This window comes from Sardina pilchardus, chromosome 10 (assembly GCF_963854185.1).
Source record: "Sardina pilchardus chromosome 10, fSarPil1.1, whole genome shotgun sequence".
Lineage (NCBI taxonomy): Eukaryota > Metazoa > Chordata > Actinopteri > Clupeiformes > Clupeidae > Sardina > Sardina pilchardus.
Genome location: NC_085003.1, coordinates 6,666,936 through 6,680,015, shown reverse-complemented (window position 1 = coordinate 6,680,015; position 13,080 = coordinate 6,666,936). Strand labels below are relative to the sequence as shown.

At 40.2% G+C, this 13,080-nt stretch overlaps 4 protein-coding genes across 9 annotated transcripts; 3 read left to right on the top strand and 1 right to left on the bottom strand.

Moving 5' to 3' along the window:
* Window positions 1–2,862, top strand: actr6 (actin related protein 6). The gene is made up of 11 exons (XM_062547235.1): window positions 1–138; window positions 350–467; window positions 708–776; window positions 1,029–1,152; window positions 1,352–1,487; window positions 1,582–1,638; window positions 1,726–1,824; window positions 1,920–1,998; window positions 2,099–2,270; window positions 2,384–2,522; window positions 2,620–2,862. Exons 1-11 carry the CDS (start codon window positions 71–73, stop codon window positions 2,747–2,749), a joined length of 1,191 nt encoding a protein of 396 aa, XP_062403219.1. The 5' UTR covers window positions 1–70; the 3' UTR covers window positions 2,750–2,862.
* Window positions 2,863–3,204: 342 nt separating this feature from the next.
* sycp3 (synaptonemal complex protein 3) lies at window positions 3,205–7,199 on the top strand. Its single transcript, XM_062546629.1, has 9 exons — window positions 3,205–3,474; window positions 3,615–3,767; window positions 4,031–4,115; window positions 4,273–4,307; window positions 4,623–4,740; window positions 4,841–4,940; window positions 5,264–5,362; window positions 5,526–5,630; window positions 6,809–7,199. The coding sequence occupies exons 2-9, from the start codon at window positions 3,623–3,625 to the stop codon at window positions 6,860–6,862; spliced, it is 741 nt and encodes a 246-aa protein (XP_062402613.1). The 5' UTR covers window positions 3,205–3,474; window positions 3,615–3,622; the 3' UTR covers window positions 6,863–7,199.
* Window positions 7,200–7,648: 449 nt separating this feature from the next.
* Window positions 7,649–11,828, top strand: si:ch211-59o9.10 (uncharacterized protein LOC561841 homolog). 4 transcript variants are annotated; one of them, XM_062546626.1, is made up of 11 exons: window positions 7,649–7,906; window positions 8,205–8,403; window positions 8,514–8,568; window positions 8,675–9,179; window positions 9,534–9,688; window positions 9,780–9,905; window positions 10,541–10,664; window positions 10,909–11,018; window positions 11,103–11,224; window positions 11,349–11,448; window positions 11,561–11,827. In XM_062546626.1, the coding sequence occupies exons 2-11, from the start codon at window positions 8,228–8,230 to the stop codon at window positions 11,612–11,614; spliced, it is 1,527 nt and encodes a 508-aa protein (XP_062402610.1). In that variant the 5' UTR covers window positions 7,649–7,906; window positions 8,205–8,227; the 3' UTR covers window positions 11,615–11,827. The 4 variants fall into 4 exon arrangements, with proteins under 4 accessions (XP_062402610.1, XP_062402609.1, XP_062402611.1 ...); XM_062546625.1 differs by having other exon boundaries at window positions 7,649–7,921; XM_062546627.1 differs by having other exon boundaries at window positions 7,649–8,403; window positions 8,675–9,173; window positions 11,561–11,828.
* lyrm5b (LYR motif containing 5b) lies at window positions 11,821–13,045 on the bottom strand. Of its 3 annotated transcripts, none has more exons than XM_062546630.1 (3): window positions 12,941–13,045; window positions 12,494–12,574; window positions 11,821–12,316 (listed from the first exon to the last, which is right to left on the bottom strand). In XM_062546630.1, the coding sequence occupies exons 2-3, from the start codon at window positions 12,536–12,538 to the stop codon at window positions 12,101–12,103; spliced, it is 261 nt and encodes an 86-aa protein (XP_062402614.1). In that variant the 5' UTR covers window positions 12,539–12,574; window positions 12,941–13,045; the 3' UTR covers window positions 11,821–12,100. The 3 variants fall into 3 exon arrangements, with proteins under 3 accessions (XP_062402614.1, XP_062402616.1, XP_062402615.1); XM_062546632.1 differs by having other exon boundaries at window positions 12,494–12,562; window positions 12,941–13,028; XM_062546631.1 differs by having other exon boundaries at window positions 12,494–12,576; window positions 12,929–12,999.
* Window positions 13,046–13,080: the final 35 nt, after the last annotated feature.

The window sequence follows — 13,080 nt, the reverse complement described above, 5'->3', positions numbered from 1 at the left end:
CTCCGCTCTTTTTTGAGTCCTGTTAGCTTAGCTTGTTCATTGAATGTAACGTTAAGGTTCATTTATAAAAATGACTACTCTGGTACTGGATAACGGGGCATACACGGCGAAAATAGGATACAGTCATGAAAAAGTCAGGTAATAAAGCCTATTTGCTTAGTTATGTTGTCGTTAGCTAAGCCAACTTGGTAAAGTTAACGTTTACATTGCTGTTGGTGTTACTGCATGTCTTTTCAACCAACAACTGTAAGGAAAACATTGAGCCACGATGTTTATGAGTTTTGGCAAAACATGCATACAGCATAGTAAACAGGGAGTAACATACGCTAATTATTTCTCTGTTTATTAGTGTCATTCCGAATTGCCAATTTCGTTCGAAGACCTCGCGTTTGAAGACGTTTACAGCCAATCAGTTAGATGAAATTAAGGACCCATCAGGACTTTTCTACATCCTTCCCTTTCAAAAGGTATGCCATTCATTCAATAACTCAATTTATAAAAAAGGGTTACATCGTGGAATTAATATATTGGACAATATAATACCTTTAGTGCATGTCTTTTGCTTTGAATATAAAATCCGGTGATCAAATCAAGTTTGTGAACGGTTGAATTAATTTTACAGTAATAAACTCAGTTGCTGAGAATTGTATTGGAGTTACATTCTGTTTTGTCTTGTCTGGTAATTCCTTGTAATTTGTGTCATGTAGGGATACCTGGTGAATTGGGATGTGCAGCGAAAAGTTTGGGATCACCTGTTTGGGAAAGAAATGTTTAAGGTAATTCATATTTGGTGTCTGCAGTTTTCATCAATCACGGAATATAGTATTAAAGAACACTGATGTGACCTAAAACAGACCTACGGTGCATGTAAATACTCAGATGCCTAAATAGTTGTAATAATGACAAATCAAGACACATAACAGCAGAGTTTGTTACATGTTTGTGGTTGTATGGAGAAAGATGTAAGCTTGAAAGTGAAAAGCAACAACATTGTACTTAACCTGTCTTTGGTTGTTTTATTCTGACAGGTGGACTTTGCAGATACCAGTGTAGTCATTACAGAACCCTACTTTAATTTCACCTCCATTCAGGAGTCCATGAATGAGATCTTGTTTGAAGAGTACCAATTCCAAGCTGCTTTAAGAATAAATGGTGGGTTGGCATCACCAGACAATCTATCACATACGGAAGAATTACAGAATTGAAAGCTATATTTAGAAAATAAATGAGATGTGGAAAAAATAGTTTTCTTCTATGTTTACTACTGGTAATAAACTATTATTAGTAGGCCTACCTTGCTGCTGTATTTAGTGTTGTGTAGAGCTTGACTACAATTTGCCATTATTTTCAGCTGGGTCGTTAAGTGCACACAGATACTTCCATGAGAACAATGCAGAACTATGTTGCATCGTGGTGGACAGTGGCTTTTCCTTCACCCACATTGTACCATATTGTAGAGGCAAGAAAATGAAGGATGGGATCTGTAGGTATGTGCTGTTTTTGCACTATCCTTAAGTTGGTCTAGGAATGTTTTGGTCTTGCTTAGATTTGTATTTTTACGTATTTAGTTACGTTTCACAGGGTTAATGTTGGAGGCAAGCTACTGACGAATCACTTGAAAGAGATCATTTCATACAGGTAACTATCTCTTGCCATCTTAATGAGAAAGCCTAAGGATGTTTATTGTTAAGTTTTTTGAATTTATGTTACATTCTTACATTTCAGGCAACTACATGTCATGGATGAGACATATGTGATCAATCAGGTCAAGGAAGATGTCTGCTATGTTTCTCAAGACTTCTACAAGGATATGGCGATAACACAGTAAGCCATGTCTGATACTTAAGTGGTGAACAGCAAGCAAGTTAATTTACCTTTAAAGTCAGGAGACTAAATGTTGACTCCTTCCATTGATGCAGGCTGAAAGGAGAAGAAAACATGGTGATGAGGGACTATGTGTTGCCAGATTTCAGTTCAATAAAGAAAGGCTTCTGTAAGGTAAGCTGTTAAGGTTTAATTCTACATAGATTATTCTACCATGCTCTTTATGTTGATAAATATATCCTAAATTGTTCCTACTTGTATCAATGCATTACAGCCACGAGAGGAGATGAATTTCACTGGAAAGTACAAGACCAGTGAGCAGATATTACGCCTGAATAACGAAAGATTTGCTGTGCCAGAGATGCTCTTTCATCCCTCTGACATTGGCATCCAGGAAATGGGCATCCCAGAGGCACTAGTCAACTCTATAAATAACATGCCCGAAGGTAGGAGCCCATGTCCAACTGAACAAGTGGTAGATCAGAAAAATGTGTGGCATTTCAACCCTGAATGGCATGGAAGTTAATGATTTTCTGTGCTTTTTTGGTTCTGTCCCTAGAGATGCAACCTCACTTCTTCAAGAACATAATCCTAACAGGGGGAAACGCGCTGTTTCCTGGGTTTAGGGACCGTGTTTACAAAGAGGTCCGTGCACTGGCCCCAACTGAATTTCAGGTGTCTGTTGTGCAACCACAGAAGTAAGTAAGCAAGTAGAGAGTAGCCACACTGAGCCATCAAGGATTTTACTTTTTTGTGTGTGTTACTGAAATTGAACTCACCCCTTGCTTTTTGTAGTCCAATCTGCTACCCATGGGAAGGAGGAAAGCTACTGGCTGAAAATGCTGACTTTGAGGAGATGGTGGTCACTCGAGAAGACTATGAGGAGAATGGACATTTTATATGTGAAGAAAAGTTTGATATTTAGTTTAGTTGAGTTCTTTGGTTTTCTTATGTACAGCAAGATAAGCAATTGACTGGGAAGAGACGTGAATGATGCATTCCCTTTACATTGTACTGTAAATATTGTAAATAAATCTTTTTATATTAAATACTTGAATGTAATCTTCTTTGTAACACACACACACACACACACACACACACACACACACACACACACACACACACACACACTCCCTCTAACTTAATATTTGATAATTTCGTGTTGTAGAAAAATGACTAGGGTGCAGTGAGAAGTAAGCTGTTTTAATACTGTGAGAAGCGCTATAGTTACTGCCGCCACAGCTGTACAACAAGGTGAGCAGACATTTTAAAATGAACATGTGCAGTTTCACAACCAGGCGAGCATGGGCTAGGGAGGGTACATACACAGTAAAAGATAGGGAGGGTACCGTACCATTCTATCAAAGAAGTGGGCCGTGCGCTTCTGCTTGACTCACACACTTGCGCGAGCTGGCATTGACTTGGCGCCGAATCTGGAATCTAGTATCAAGTCAACCACTAGCAGCTAGATAGATTTCGTCCAAAACTACGTTCAGTTAACTGACTAGTCTGCAGCAACTAACATTAGCACAAACTATTCATTGCGGGTATACTAGTATCTAAAACTATAGTTATACAGACATTAGCCACAGCACTTTTTCTTAACCTTACATTACCGTACATTTGTCATTCAACATCAGGTAACCTGAGGTAAGTGAAATTAACAGTCAGCGAACATTAGCAGCCAGCTAGCATATTAGCAAAAAAAGAAAGTTTTAGAAAGAAGACCAATATTCTACACAGTAAACCAAACAACAAAAATATTAATGGAAACTTGTTTTTTTCCCCAGAACAAACAATGTCATCTGGTCGAGGAAAACAATCCAAGAAGGCAAAACTAGCTGAGGAGCTGCTAAGTGACCTCAAAACATTTGACTTCGGCATGGAAGAGGAAAAGAAGGCATTAACATTAGCAAGTGGTTCAGAGGAAGACATTCGTGAAGGTAACATACATTACAATTGTGTTTAACATTAAGGTAAAGTTATGTAATTTAAGGTGGCTAACGTTTACCTTAAAGAGAGAACCAGTGAATGTAGCTGTAGTCTAGGTCTAACTCTGATCTAACATAGAACTTTACCTTCGTGGTTTTGAGGTAGCTGCTAGCAGCTAGCAGCTAGCAGCTAACCGCTAACAACTTGAAATCCAGTGACTCGCTACGTTAGTCACTTAGCTGCTAACGTTATCTCATTTCGACTTCAATGGCAGATGAAACCCCAATTGTTGACACCAAGTTAACGAAAAGACGACCTGGGCCTTCGTTTGAAGAAGACGATGCTACTTTGGGTGTGAGGTAATATTAATTAACATTAACCAGTGGATTGGACAACAGTTTGCATCGATAATATCAGTGTCATCAATTACACTGGGATGACGGTGCCTATGTTTTGCTACAGTAAGGCTAACTTCTATGTAGAACTGATTTTTAATATTTTAACTGTGATTGACAGTAATGAGGTCCAGACGATGCTGGAGAGGTTTGGGGGTAAGTGTCAAATCAGATTTCTCATATTTTGTTTCCCAATGAATTTCCCCACAGTCCATCAGATTTGTGCTTGTCCTTTGTATTTTGCTGGCCACTTTGCCACTTTTACACCAAACTGTTAATTTAGGACATTGTACTCAGCTCCTTTATTGTAGTAGCCTCACATGCTCAACCAGTTATCATCATAGGTGAGCTGAGCTGACGTGTGTGATGGTTACTGGACAACCAATTTGTTTTACTTGCCCCGGGCCAGTGGGCCATTGCTTACCTTGAACCCTGCTCTGTGAAGTAAACCACAAAATGTTTGTTTCACAGCTGACATAAGCAAAGCTATGCAGGCTAAGAGGAAGAGGTTGGAGACTTTCACCAAAAGTTCTTTAAAAGGCAGCAATCAGAAGCTGGAGCAACTTTGGAGAACACAACATGCCCAGAGGTGTGAGAGAGTTGGATGACCCTCTGACAGAATTATAAGTGATGTGGTTTCCCTTAGACACACTAATTAAAACCTCTAAATTGTGTATATTTCTTCACAGACAGAAGCTGACACAAGAGTACTCCCAGCAGGTATTCTCAGTGCTACAGCAGTGGGAGACAGATACACAGAAGTCAGAGGAGCAGGAGGAGAAGCTCAATGTAAGCACCAACCTCATCATTTCGAACTATCCTCAAGCGTATGACTTTTCCGAGAACCAAAATCACTGATTTATACATACTGTTGTTATTCTACCCCCTGGAGTAGGCTGATATTACACTTTTATTTAAGTATATATTTTTTGCCCATTTTATGCGTTTATTGACAGTGACAGTGGAGAAAGACAGGAAGTGAATGGGAGAGAGATCGGGGGTGGGATCCGGAAAGGACCATGGGGCGGGAATCGTACCTGGGTCGCCGGCGTGCCGCGCAGGTGCCCCAGCCAGTTGCGCCATGCCCTTACACATCTTTTTTTACTTTTCAGAACCTATTTCGCCAGCAGCAAAAACTCTTCCAGCAGGCGAGGGTTGTTCAGAGCCAGAAGCTAAAAACCATCCGAGATTTATATGACCAGTTTGTAAAGGTCAGTGCAACATATCTTCAATATAGTCTGTTTACATGATGACAAGTCTTCATTTTCAGGGTTGATGTCCAACAATAAAATATTTATTTATAATATACTTTTTTCTCTTGTTTCTTTCTCTTTTTTCACAACAATTTGTGCTGATGCATGTGTACCTATCCAGAACATGGACGAGATGGAGAAGAGCCATGAGAGCTTCCTGCAAGGGGCACAGGTGGAGCTAAAGAAGGAGATGGCCATGCTACAGAAGAAAATTATGATGGACACTGTGAGTCTAAATGAGCTTGAAATACTACACTATGAGCACATGTACTGTAAAGCGCTTTTAAGTGTTCCAGGTAATTGAAGTGGAATGTAAAAAAAAAGCATGGATGCACTGGGTAACATTGGTTGACACAATAGCGGTCTTCTAACTAAAACATCTTCACCAACTGTTCTGGAGCCGTAAAAGCGCAGCATATCGCTATGTAGGGTAACTGGGTATAATTTTACCCATATGTTTTAATTCTAAGAGGTAATGATGGCAACATTTCACGCCAAAATATGAAAAAAACAAGTTGTGTTAAAATGGCATTGTCTAAAACAACCCTACACGTAGAGAAATAACGTTTATAGCCTATTCGTTGAAGTTTTATCTCTCGCGACGAGTGACTCCATGGGCGCCACCATTAACCTCCGATTTAATTTGGTGAGGTCGGAGTAGGTAGAGCTCCCCCGACTTCGCCAGTTGGAGGTTCCGTTTCGACAGGCATTCCAGTGCACTTTTCTTAGTGGAGGTAGGATAAGTCCCACGTCCCATATGCCGTCGAACGCAACATATGTATCCTACTAATGTATTAAACTCCAAGACCACCTAATTGAAATTAGGGTGATTATCATGAGCTTGATTACCTGAATCATCTTTCCTCACCTAATCAAGATGGGAATTGAAAACACTCTTGTTATCCAACTTTATATTGTGAATTTTTGAGCATTTGAATAGTTTAAATTCTCATAAACTAAACTAAATAACTCACTTGAGAGGCATGGACTAATTCACATCGGGTAAATGCAACTATGGTTGGTGGAAAGGAGTTTATTCTTATCAAATGTTTGTAGCCAATTTCTTTCTATTTCGGACAAAATTATTAAGACAACCTCTAACCCATATCAGAGCTGATGGAAATATCCACAGACATGAGGTGCCTCTCATTGAGCGATTATACGTCCTCCCTCGCTCCTCGGGCCTCGATCCTCACTGATCTACATAAAGAATAATGGGGCGGCAACAGTGGGATAGTCTATCCCTTCTTCTGTCTTTATGTAGATCAGTGAGGATCGAGGAGCAAGGGAGGGCGTATAAACGATGAATGAGGCACCCATAGCATTACTATTAGCAGATTTTTCATCAATGCAAATGAGTTGGTTGGAATATATTGACTTCTCCTATATTTTATGTCTTTACAGCAACAACAGGAAATGGCTACCGTGCGGAAGAGTCTCCAGTCCATGCTGTTCTAGACATTATCTTCAAAATCCAGGGTGGCCGCTAGCTATTTAGTTCAGGGTGCCACCATTGTGCAATGTTCAGTATCACTGATGTGTTTTATCAACCGCAGGCCTATCTATTTACATTTGTATGTTCATATGTTTTATTTATTGTTATTATTGTATTTATTGTACATTGTTTACAACAGTAATGTGGTATTCAGACCCAGAATAAACTAGTTCTATTTTTTTTTGTCACAGCCGAAGTGCAAATACCATTCTATGTTACGAAGCATGCATTTCATGTGAATGATTTTTATCAGAACAAATACATTGTTTTGTAAATATAACGAATATTCAACAAGCCTGATTTCTTTTTTCTTCCTTTTAACATTATCAACATTATGGTAACTTCGAACACTGCAGTAAATACTTGTGTCATCTTTGCACAGCACAGATGTTCATATTTTGGTATATAGAGAACATTTATAAAACTAATATGACTTAAATCATCATCATCATCATCATCAACAACAACCGTTTTTTATTCAGAGAGAAAATTGACTGAGCATCATGCTCTTTTACAGCATTTTAATTCTTAGGGTTTATAAAGAAACTGAAAGATAATTTAATGAACAATTAACTGGGGTGGACAATACTGACAAATTCAACACAAAAGCTTGATTTTGCTTGCTGTGTCTGCCCCGTCTATGTTCTGCCCTCATCACACTTTTTAGCACTCCGAGCCACGTGGTGGCGTTGAGAAGCTATTCGTCATTGTAGCCAACTGGAGTCAGTTGAGGAAATGATCACGTGGGCATAGGGGAAATGGCTGTTCTGATGATGATTTTGAAAATGCTTCGGTGTGTTTGTTATCCGGTTTTAATGGAGAAACGCGTCTCATTGTTAATACAGTTTTGAGGATACATGGGCAAACGGCCAGTGACTAGAACTTAGAGCTTCGTGAATGAATACAGCACTCCGTGTGCCCATCAATGAGTTTATTTTAGGCTCTCTGGTCCTCAGCTAATGTATGTTAGCTAGGTTACCTTATACTGGAAGGCAAGAAGCTGCTAAGTATGTGAGCTTATTGTAAGTCCAATATCCCTTCATAGACGTAAGGATGTTTTTACAAAATTCTGTTGTAGTCCACAAGAGATTGTGATATATATGTTGATTATTTGGAGATAGAAGTCTGCTTTGATTTCGCTGTAGTGAACGTTATATAAGGTTGTTTGGGTAATTAGCCTGGATTTCTTCAGAAAACGAGCCGTCTATTAGGGAAGCATCTGTGGACATTCGGTAATAGCATTTTAAGGATGAGAAAGTTGTTGAACATCGGTTAATTTTGAATTTCTTTGGATTACGTCGGAAGCTGACAGCACTGAAAACAAAGGCATGACTACTGCCCTGGAGATGTCTGAGCCTAGCAGTCCTCAGTCTTTCTTGGTAGAGCCTGACACTCCTGGTCCAATGAATCGTGCCTGTTTAATAGACGACAGCAATTTGCTTATGGAGGACAGTGATGGTGATTGCAACAACCTCAGTTCTGTAACAGTACCTGAAACACCCAGGTATACATTTAGATGTTATCAAATGTAATTATTCCTACATCCATGTCCACTTCAAATATAAATGATGCTTAATTCTTTGAGTTTACCTAACTTAGTTCATTTTCCTCTAGTCCTCTCTGCCTCAGAAGGCGAGTGCAGCTACATGAAACATGGACTGAAACGGGGGTAAGTAGTTTGTTGGTGCTGTGAGAACATTACAGTATTAACACACTTCAACAACATATTGCATTTACTGAGAGTTCTAATTTTTTTTTTTTCACATGTATTCCAGGCTCCGCCCCTGAACTTGGACAGTAGGTGTAACGCTGATGACAAGTCTTTGGCTGATGCCCTGTGCACTACCCCAACCTCACAACAGAAATGCAAGCGCCGCAGAATAGTTCAGGAAACCCCCATCTCTGAGGTGGCGAAACCCAACCGCTATGGGAGTAGTGGTTTTGTACCAGCCTCAAAATTAATGCAAACATATGCCCCCTGGCTTGAAGTCCCTCGCCCTTCAGCTTCTTTTGCATCAGCATCGTCGTCTTCCATCCTTCACCAAAGTGGGCCATCCAGTTCAGACAGCAGATATGTAGATGAGACTTCATGCCGATCAAGATTGGGACCGGCAATGGATTCCACAGAGCAGCCCAGAGCACAAAGAGCCAATAGAAAGAGGGAAAGACCATCTAAGAGTGCTTCCTCAACCATAAGTAGCTCGCTGTCTAAATACACAAAGACCACAGATGCTGAGATGTCCTACCCTCCTACTGCCTTCTTTCACTGCAGAGGTACAGGTAGGCCTGAGAATAGTTTGGACCATTTTGTGCTTGTTGCTCTTGTTTTTGTGATTCGTGTGAAAGAAGTGAGACGTGTAGGTTGTCAAAAGTATTGTAGATTTGCTTACAATGTCTCCTAATGAGACGCAGTTTCTCTCAATTTACTAGAGTGCCATGCAGTCTTTTTCTTGAATGTGTACTTCAACATGTACCTGAGGGTGGAGGCACTATTGTTATACTTATAGAATACATGAAGATTCTTTCTTCAGGCGGTGTTGTGACCTCAGTGCTATTGGGCTAATATCTGAGAGAAGAATATAATCTCACATCCATTGACCCTTCCTTACATCAGTTGCTGTCTTTGTTCCTCAGCCACAGAGACACAGCCTAGGCCTTTGCTTCCATCACCCCAACAGAAACAAGAGGAGATAGTCATCATTGATGATGATGAGGATGATGTTATAGTGGAGGCCATGGTTCGGTCCGTTCAATTGGCTGAGGATGAAGCATTTGCCAGAAGCCTTCAGGTAAAATAATAATATTTAAAAAAAAACCTGCTAAGATATAGGGTTTTATGTTTTGTGGTGACTGACTGGTTGAACTTTGATGTTATTTCAGGAACAGTTTGACCGAGAGGAACAGCAACAACAACAGCAACAACAACAGCAACAGCAGCAACAGCAGCAGCTGGAACAAAGGAGGCAACAAGCAATGCATTCAAATACATATCAGTCTAACCACAGGGTTAGTGGAAAGTGTGTGTGTGTGTGTGTGTGTGTGTGTGTGTGTGTGTGTGTGTGTGTACACACATACACAGCCCTGGAAAAAATTAAGAGACCACTGTACATTTTTCTGATGTCATCTTACAGTTGCTGAGTGACATTTGAATGAGTTGATTGTCATATTAAGAGACCACTGCAAATTTGAATATGACAGTCAACTCAAATGTCACTCAGCAACCATAGGATGACATTGGAAAAATGTGCAGTGGTCCATTCATTTTTCCCGAGCTGTATATACTATATTGCCAAAAGTATTGGGTCACCTGCCTTGACCCCCATATGAACTTCAGTCACATCCTTCAGTCACATCATCCAACATTGTGTGACCTCACAAATACGCTTCTGGAAGAATGCTAAAAAAAAACCCTTAAACACACTCCTAAACCTTGTGGAAAGCCTTCCTAGAAGAGTTGAAGCTGTTATAGCTGCAAAGGGTGGACCGACGTCATATTAAACCCTGGATATATAGATTAAGAATAGGTTGTGACTGAAGTTCATATGAGGGTCAAGGCAGGTGACCCAATACTTTTGGGAAGTGTGTTGTTGGAAAGCAATTCTTGCCAAGGAACTTCTCTAACTCTTGTCCTCTTCTGTCAGTATGATCCATATGGAGGTATGGGTTGGATGCCTTCATGGTCTCACATGGGAGATGCTTCTGGCTTTGCTTACATTTCTCCCACCCTAGCAGAGTTACAGCAGGCCATGTTCGCTGAACCATCAGGTTTGTCCTAGTTGTTCCAAAATTGCATTAAACATATCTGTATGAATGTAACTACATTAACATAATATGAGACCTGGAGATTATCAATTTCTAAGTTTGATAGATATAGATACTTTATTGATCCCCAAGGGGAAATTCAAGATTATGATTATGGTCATTGTCAAATTATGTCAATAAGCAAATCATAGCTGTCTCGAGTGACTTCACTGGCTTTCTGTAAATGTCATGTGTTTGTATTGTTTAGGAAGACACGCCGGCCACCGCATAAATACACGCGCTCGTCCCCGCTCACGCAGACAAGGGCAACATCTACCACTGGATTTATTTAATGACAGCCAGGGAAACAACTATGAGGTATGAGTTTTGATTTTGAACAGTGCCCTTGTGTGGGGTGTTTTGCCTGTTAAACTAATGTTTGAATATGTGTGGTTCCATTAGGCTCTGTTGGCTTTTGAAGAGGGTCAAGGTTCAGCAATACCCAAAAATGTGTTGACCAAGAGGGAGATCGAGAGGCTTCCCACAAAAGCCTACAACCCTGCACACAGTGCGGGGAAGACGGAGTGAGTCATCAAAGTTCACCAAGTGTTCCATATTACTAACAGGTGTTCCATATTTCTATTAAGCTGTCTAAAGACAATATCCCTGAATTTCCCTTTTTTTTCCCCTTTTCTCTGTTGTTCGTAGGTGCCAGATCTGTTTTTGTGAATACACAGAGGGGGAGCAATTGAGAATGCTACCTTGTCTACACGACTACCATGTGAAATGTATAGACCGCTGGCTAAAGGTGAGAGAGTGAGCGAGAGCGAGAGAGAGAACTGCACGCTATACATTCCATGGTTCTTCTGACCCTATCCAGATGTTGTGGTGTAAATAGTCCCTTTTCTTTCTTTCTCTAGGAAAATGTCACCTGCCCAATCTGCAGAGCGGATGTGTCACAGACGTCTAATTAGCTCAGGACTCAGGAAGCAGTGTCTACCTCACAGCTGGACAGTGTGACTGGGATGTAGTCCTTTTACATTTGTCTGAGCAATAGAGTTATTTTTAGATAGTAACAACCTTGGTCTGGTTACCTTAGTGCTCAAAACATTTTCCCACACTGCGACACAACATTTTAACCACTGTATTTGACTTATTCTGCTAATAAAACCATTCCATGTTGTTTATTAAAGAAATGTTTATTTGTTTTAGATTTTTAAAAGTTACATCTTGATCTATTATCTATCTTTTGGGTTGAACAGCAGCTTACAACGACAGTGGCATAAAAACATGACAAAAGGTGTGTCTGTGGGCAATGCAGTTAATGAGAAACATTTTGTCCACAGAACTAAAGTTGTATAACTTGGTCTCAAATAACTGTGTTCTGTAAGGTCTTCAAGGAAACTATGACAGCGTTTGAACATCTGGAACCCTGTGTGTGTGAGGGTCCAATGTGTGGTCTATGATTCCCCATCCTCATAATAGCGTTTTTTCATTGCGCGATACTTCCTAAGGTAGTACAAAGCTTCCAGTTCTTTTACCACGAACTGCCCGCGTCCGATGAGTTCTTTGATTTTCTCTGGGTCTTGAACATCCTTGTTCTTCTCAAATGCTGCTCTAAGGCGCAACCTGAAGTACTCTGCGCCTTTTGGGTACTCCCGTCCAAGATACAGCAACTGTTGTCAGAAGAAAGCATAGTTCGTTTAACCGTGTCCATAAACCTGTTGTTTTAGTTAACTCCAACATATGAGGCATGGACAATTCGCAGATTCCATTTAGAAGACAGCCTGTCTTCACATACAACATCGGGGTAAACAGAATTAACCTTGACGTTGGCTATTTTTTTTGCTTACGTTTTTATATAATTGGATAACTTCACCCCGCAAATGACTGGTCATCTTCAGGTTGGATAAGGCAACACCCTGGTGGTCACCCTGAGTAAAAGAAGTGTTTCATTGATTAGCTTTAATGAACTTTCTGAAACTGTTCGCCTGGTTTCACTCTGCATGTGAGTTAACAAACACCGTCACCCAAGTCAATGTTGTCAGTTGACGACAAAAAAATTGTTTGAGTTTTCCTTACAAACATTGACCTTATAGGTCTTTTATTGCGTAGCATAGACCATCCGAGCCATATGTCTAAGTCTGGCGTGAATTAGGTAAACAAACCAGTCAAACGCGTTTTGCCCTAGATGCAAAAACTTTGCCATCGACATTCAGATGCAGGCTACTTGAGTTATTAGTTAATCAACATTATTTGCTTATCTACCTCAATTAAGCTACTTAACTTAATTCACTTACTCAGAGCATAGTCATTTAATTGTCCGTTTCTGCAAATGCCCTTTGGACTGCATGCATTTAGGCATACCACACGAACCGGATGTAGGTCTTGTGCAAGCGATCATTCAAAATAAAAGCTTGCAAAATACCTTTACAGTCTA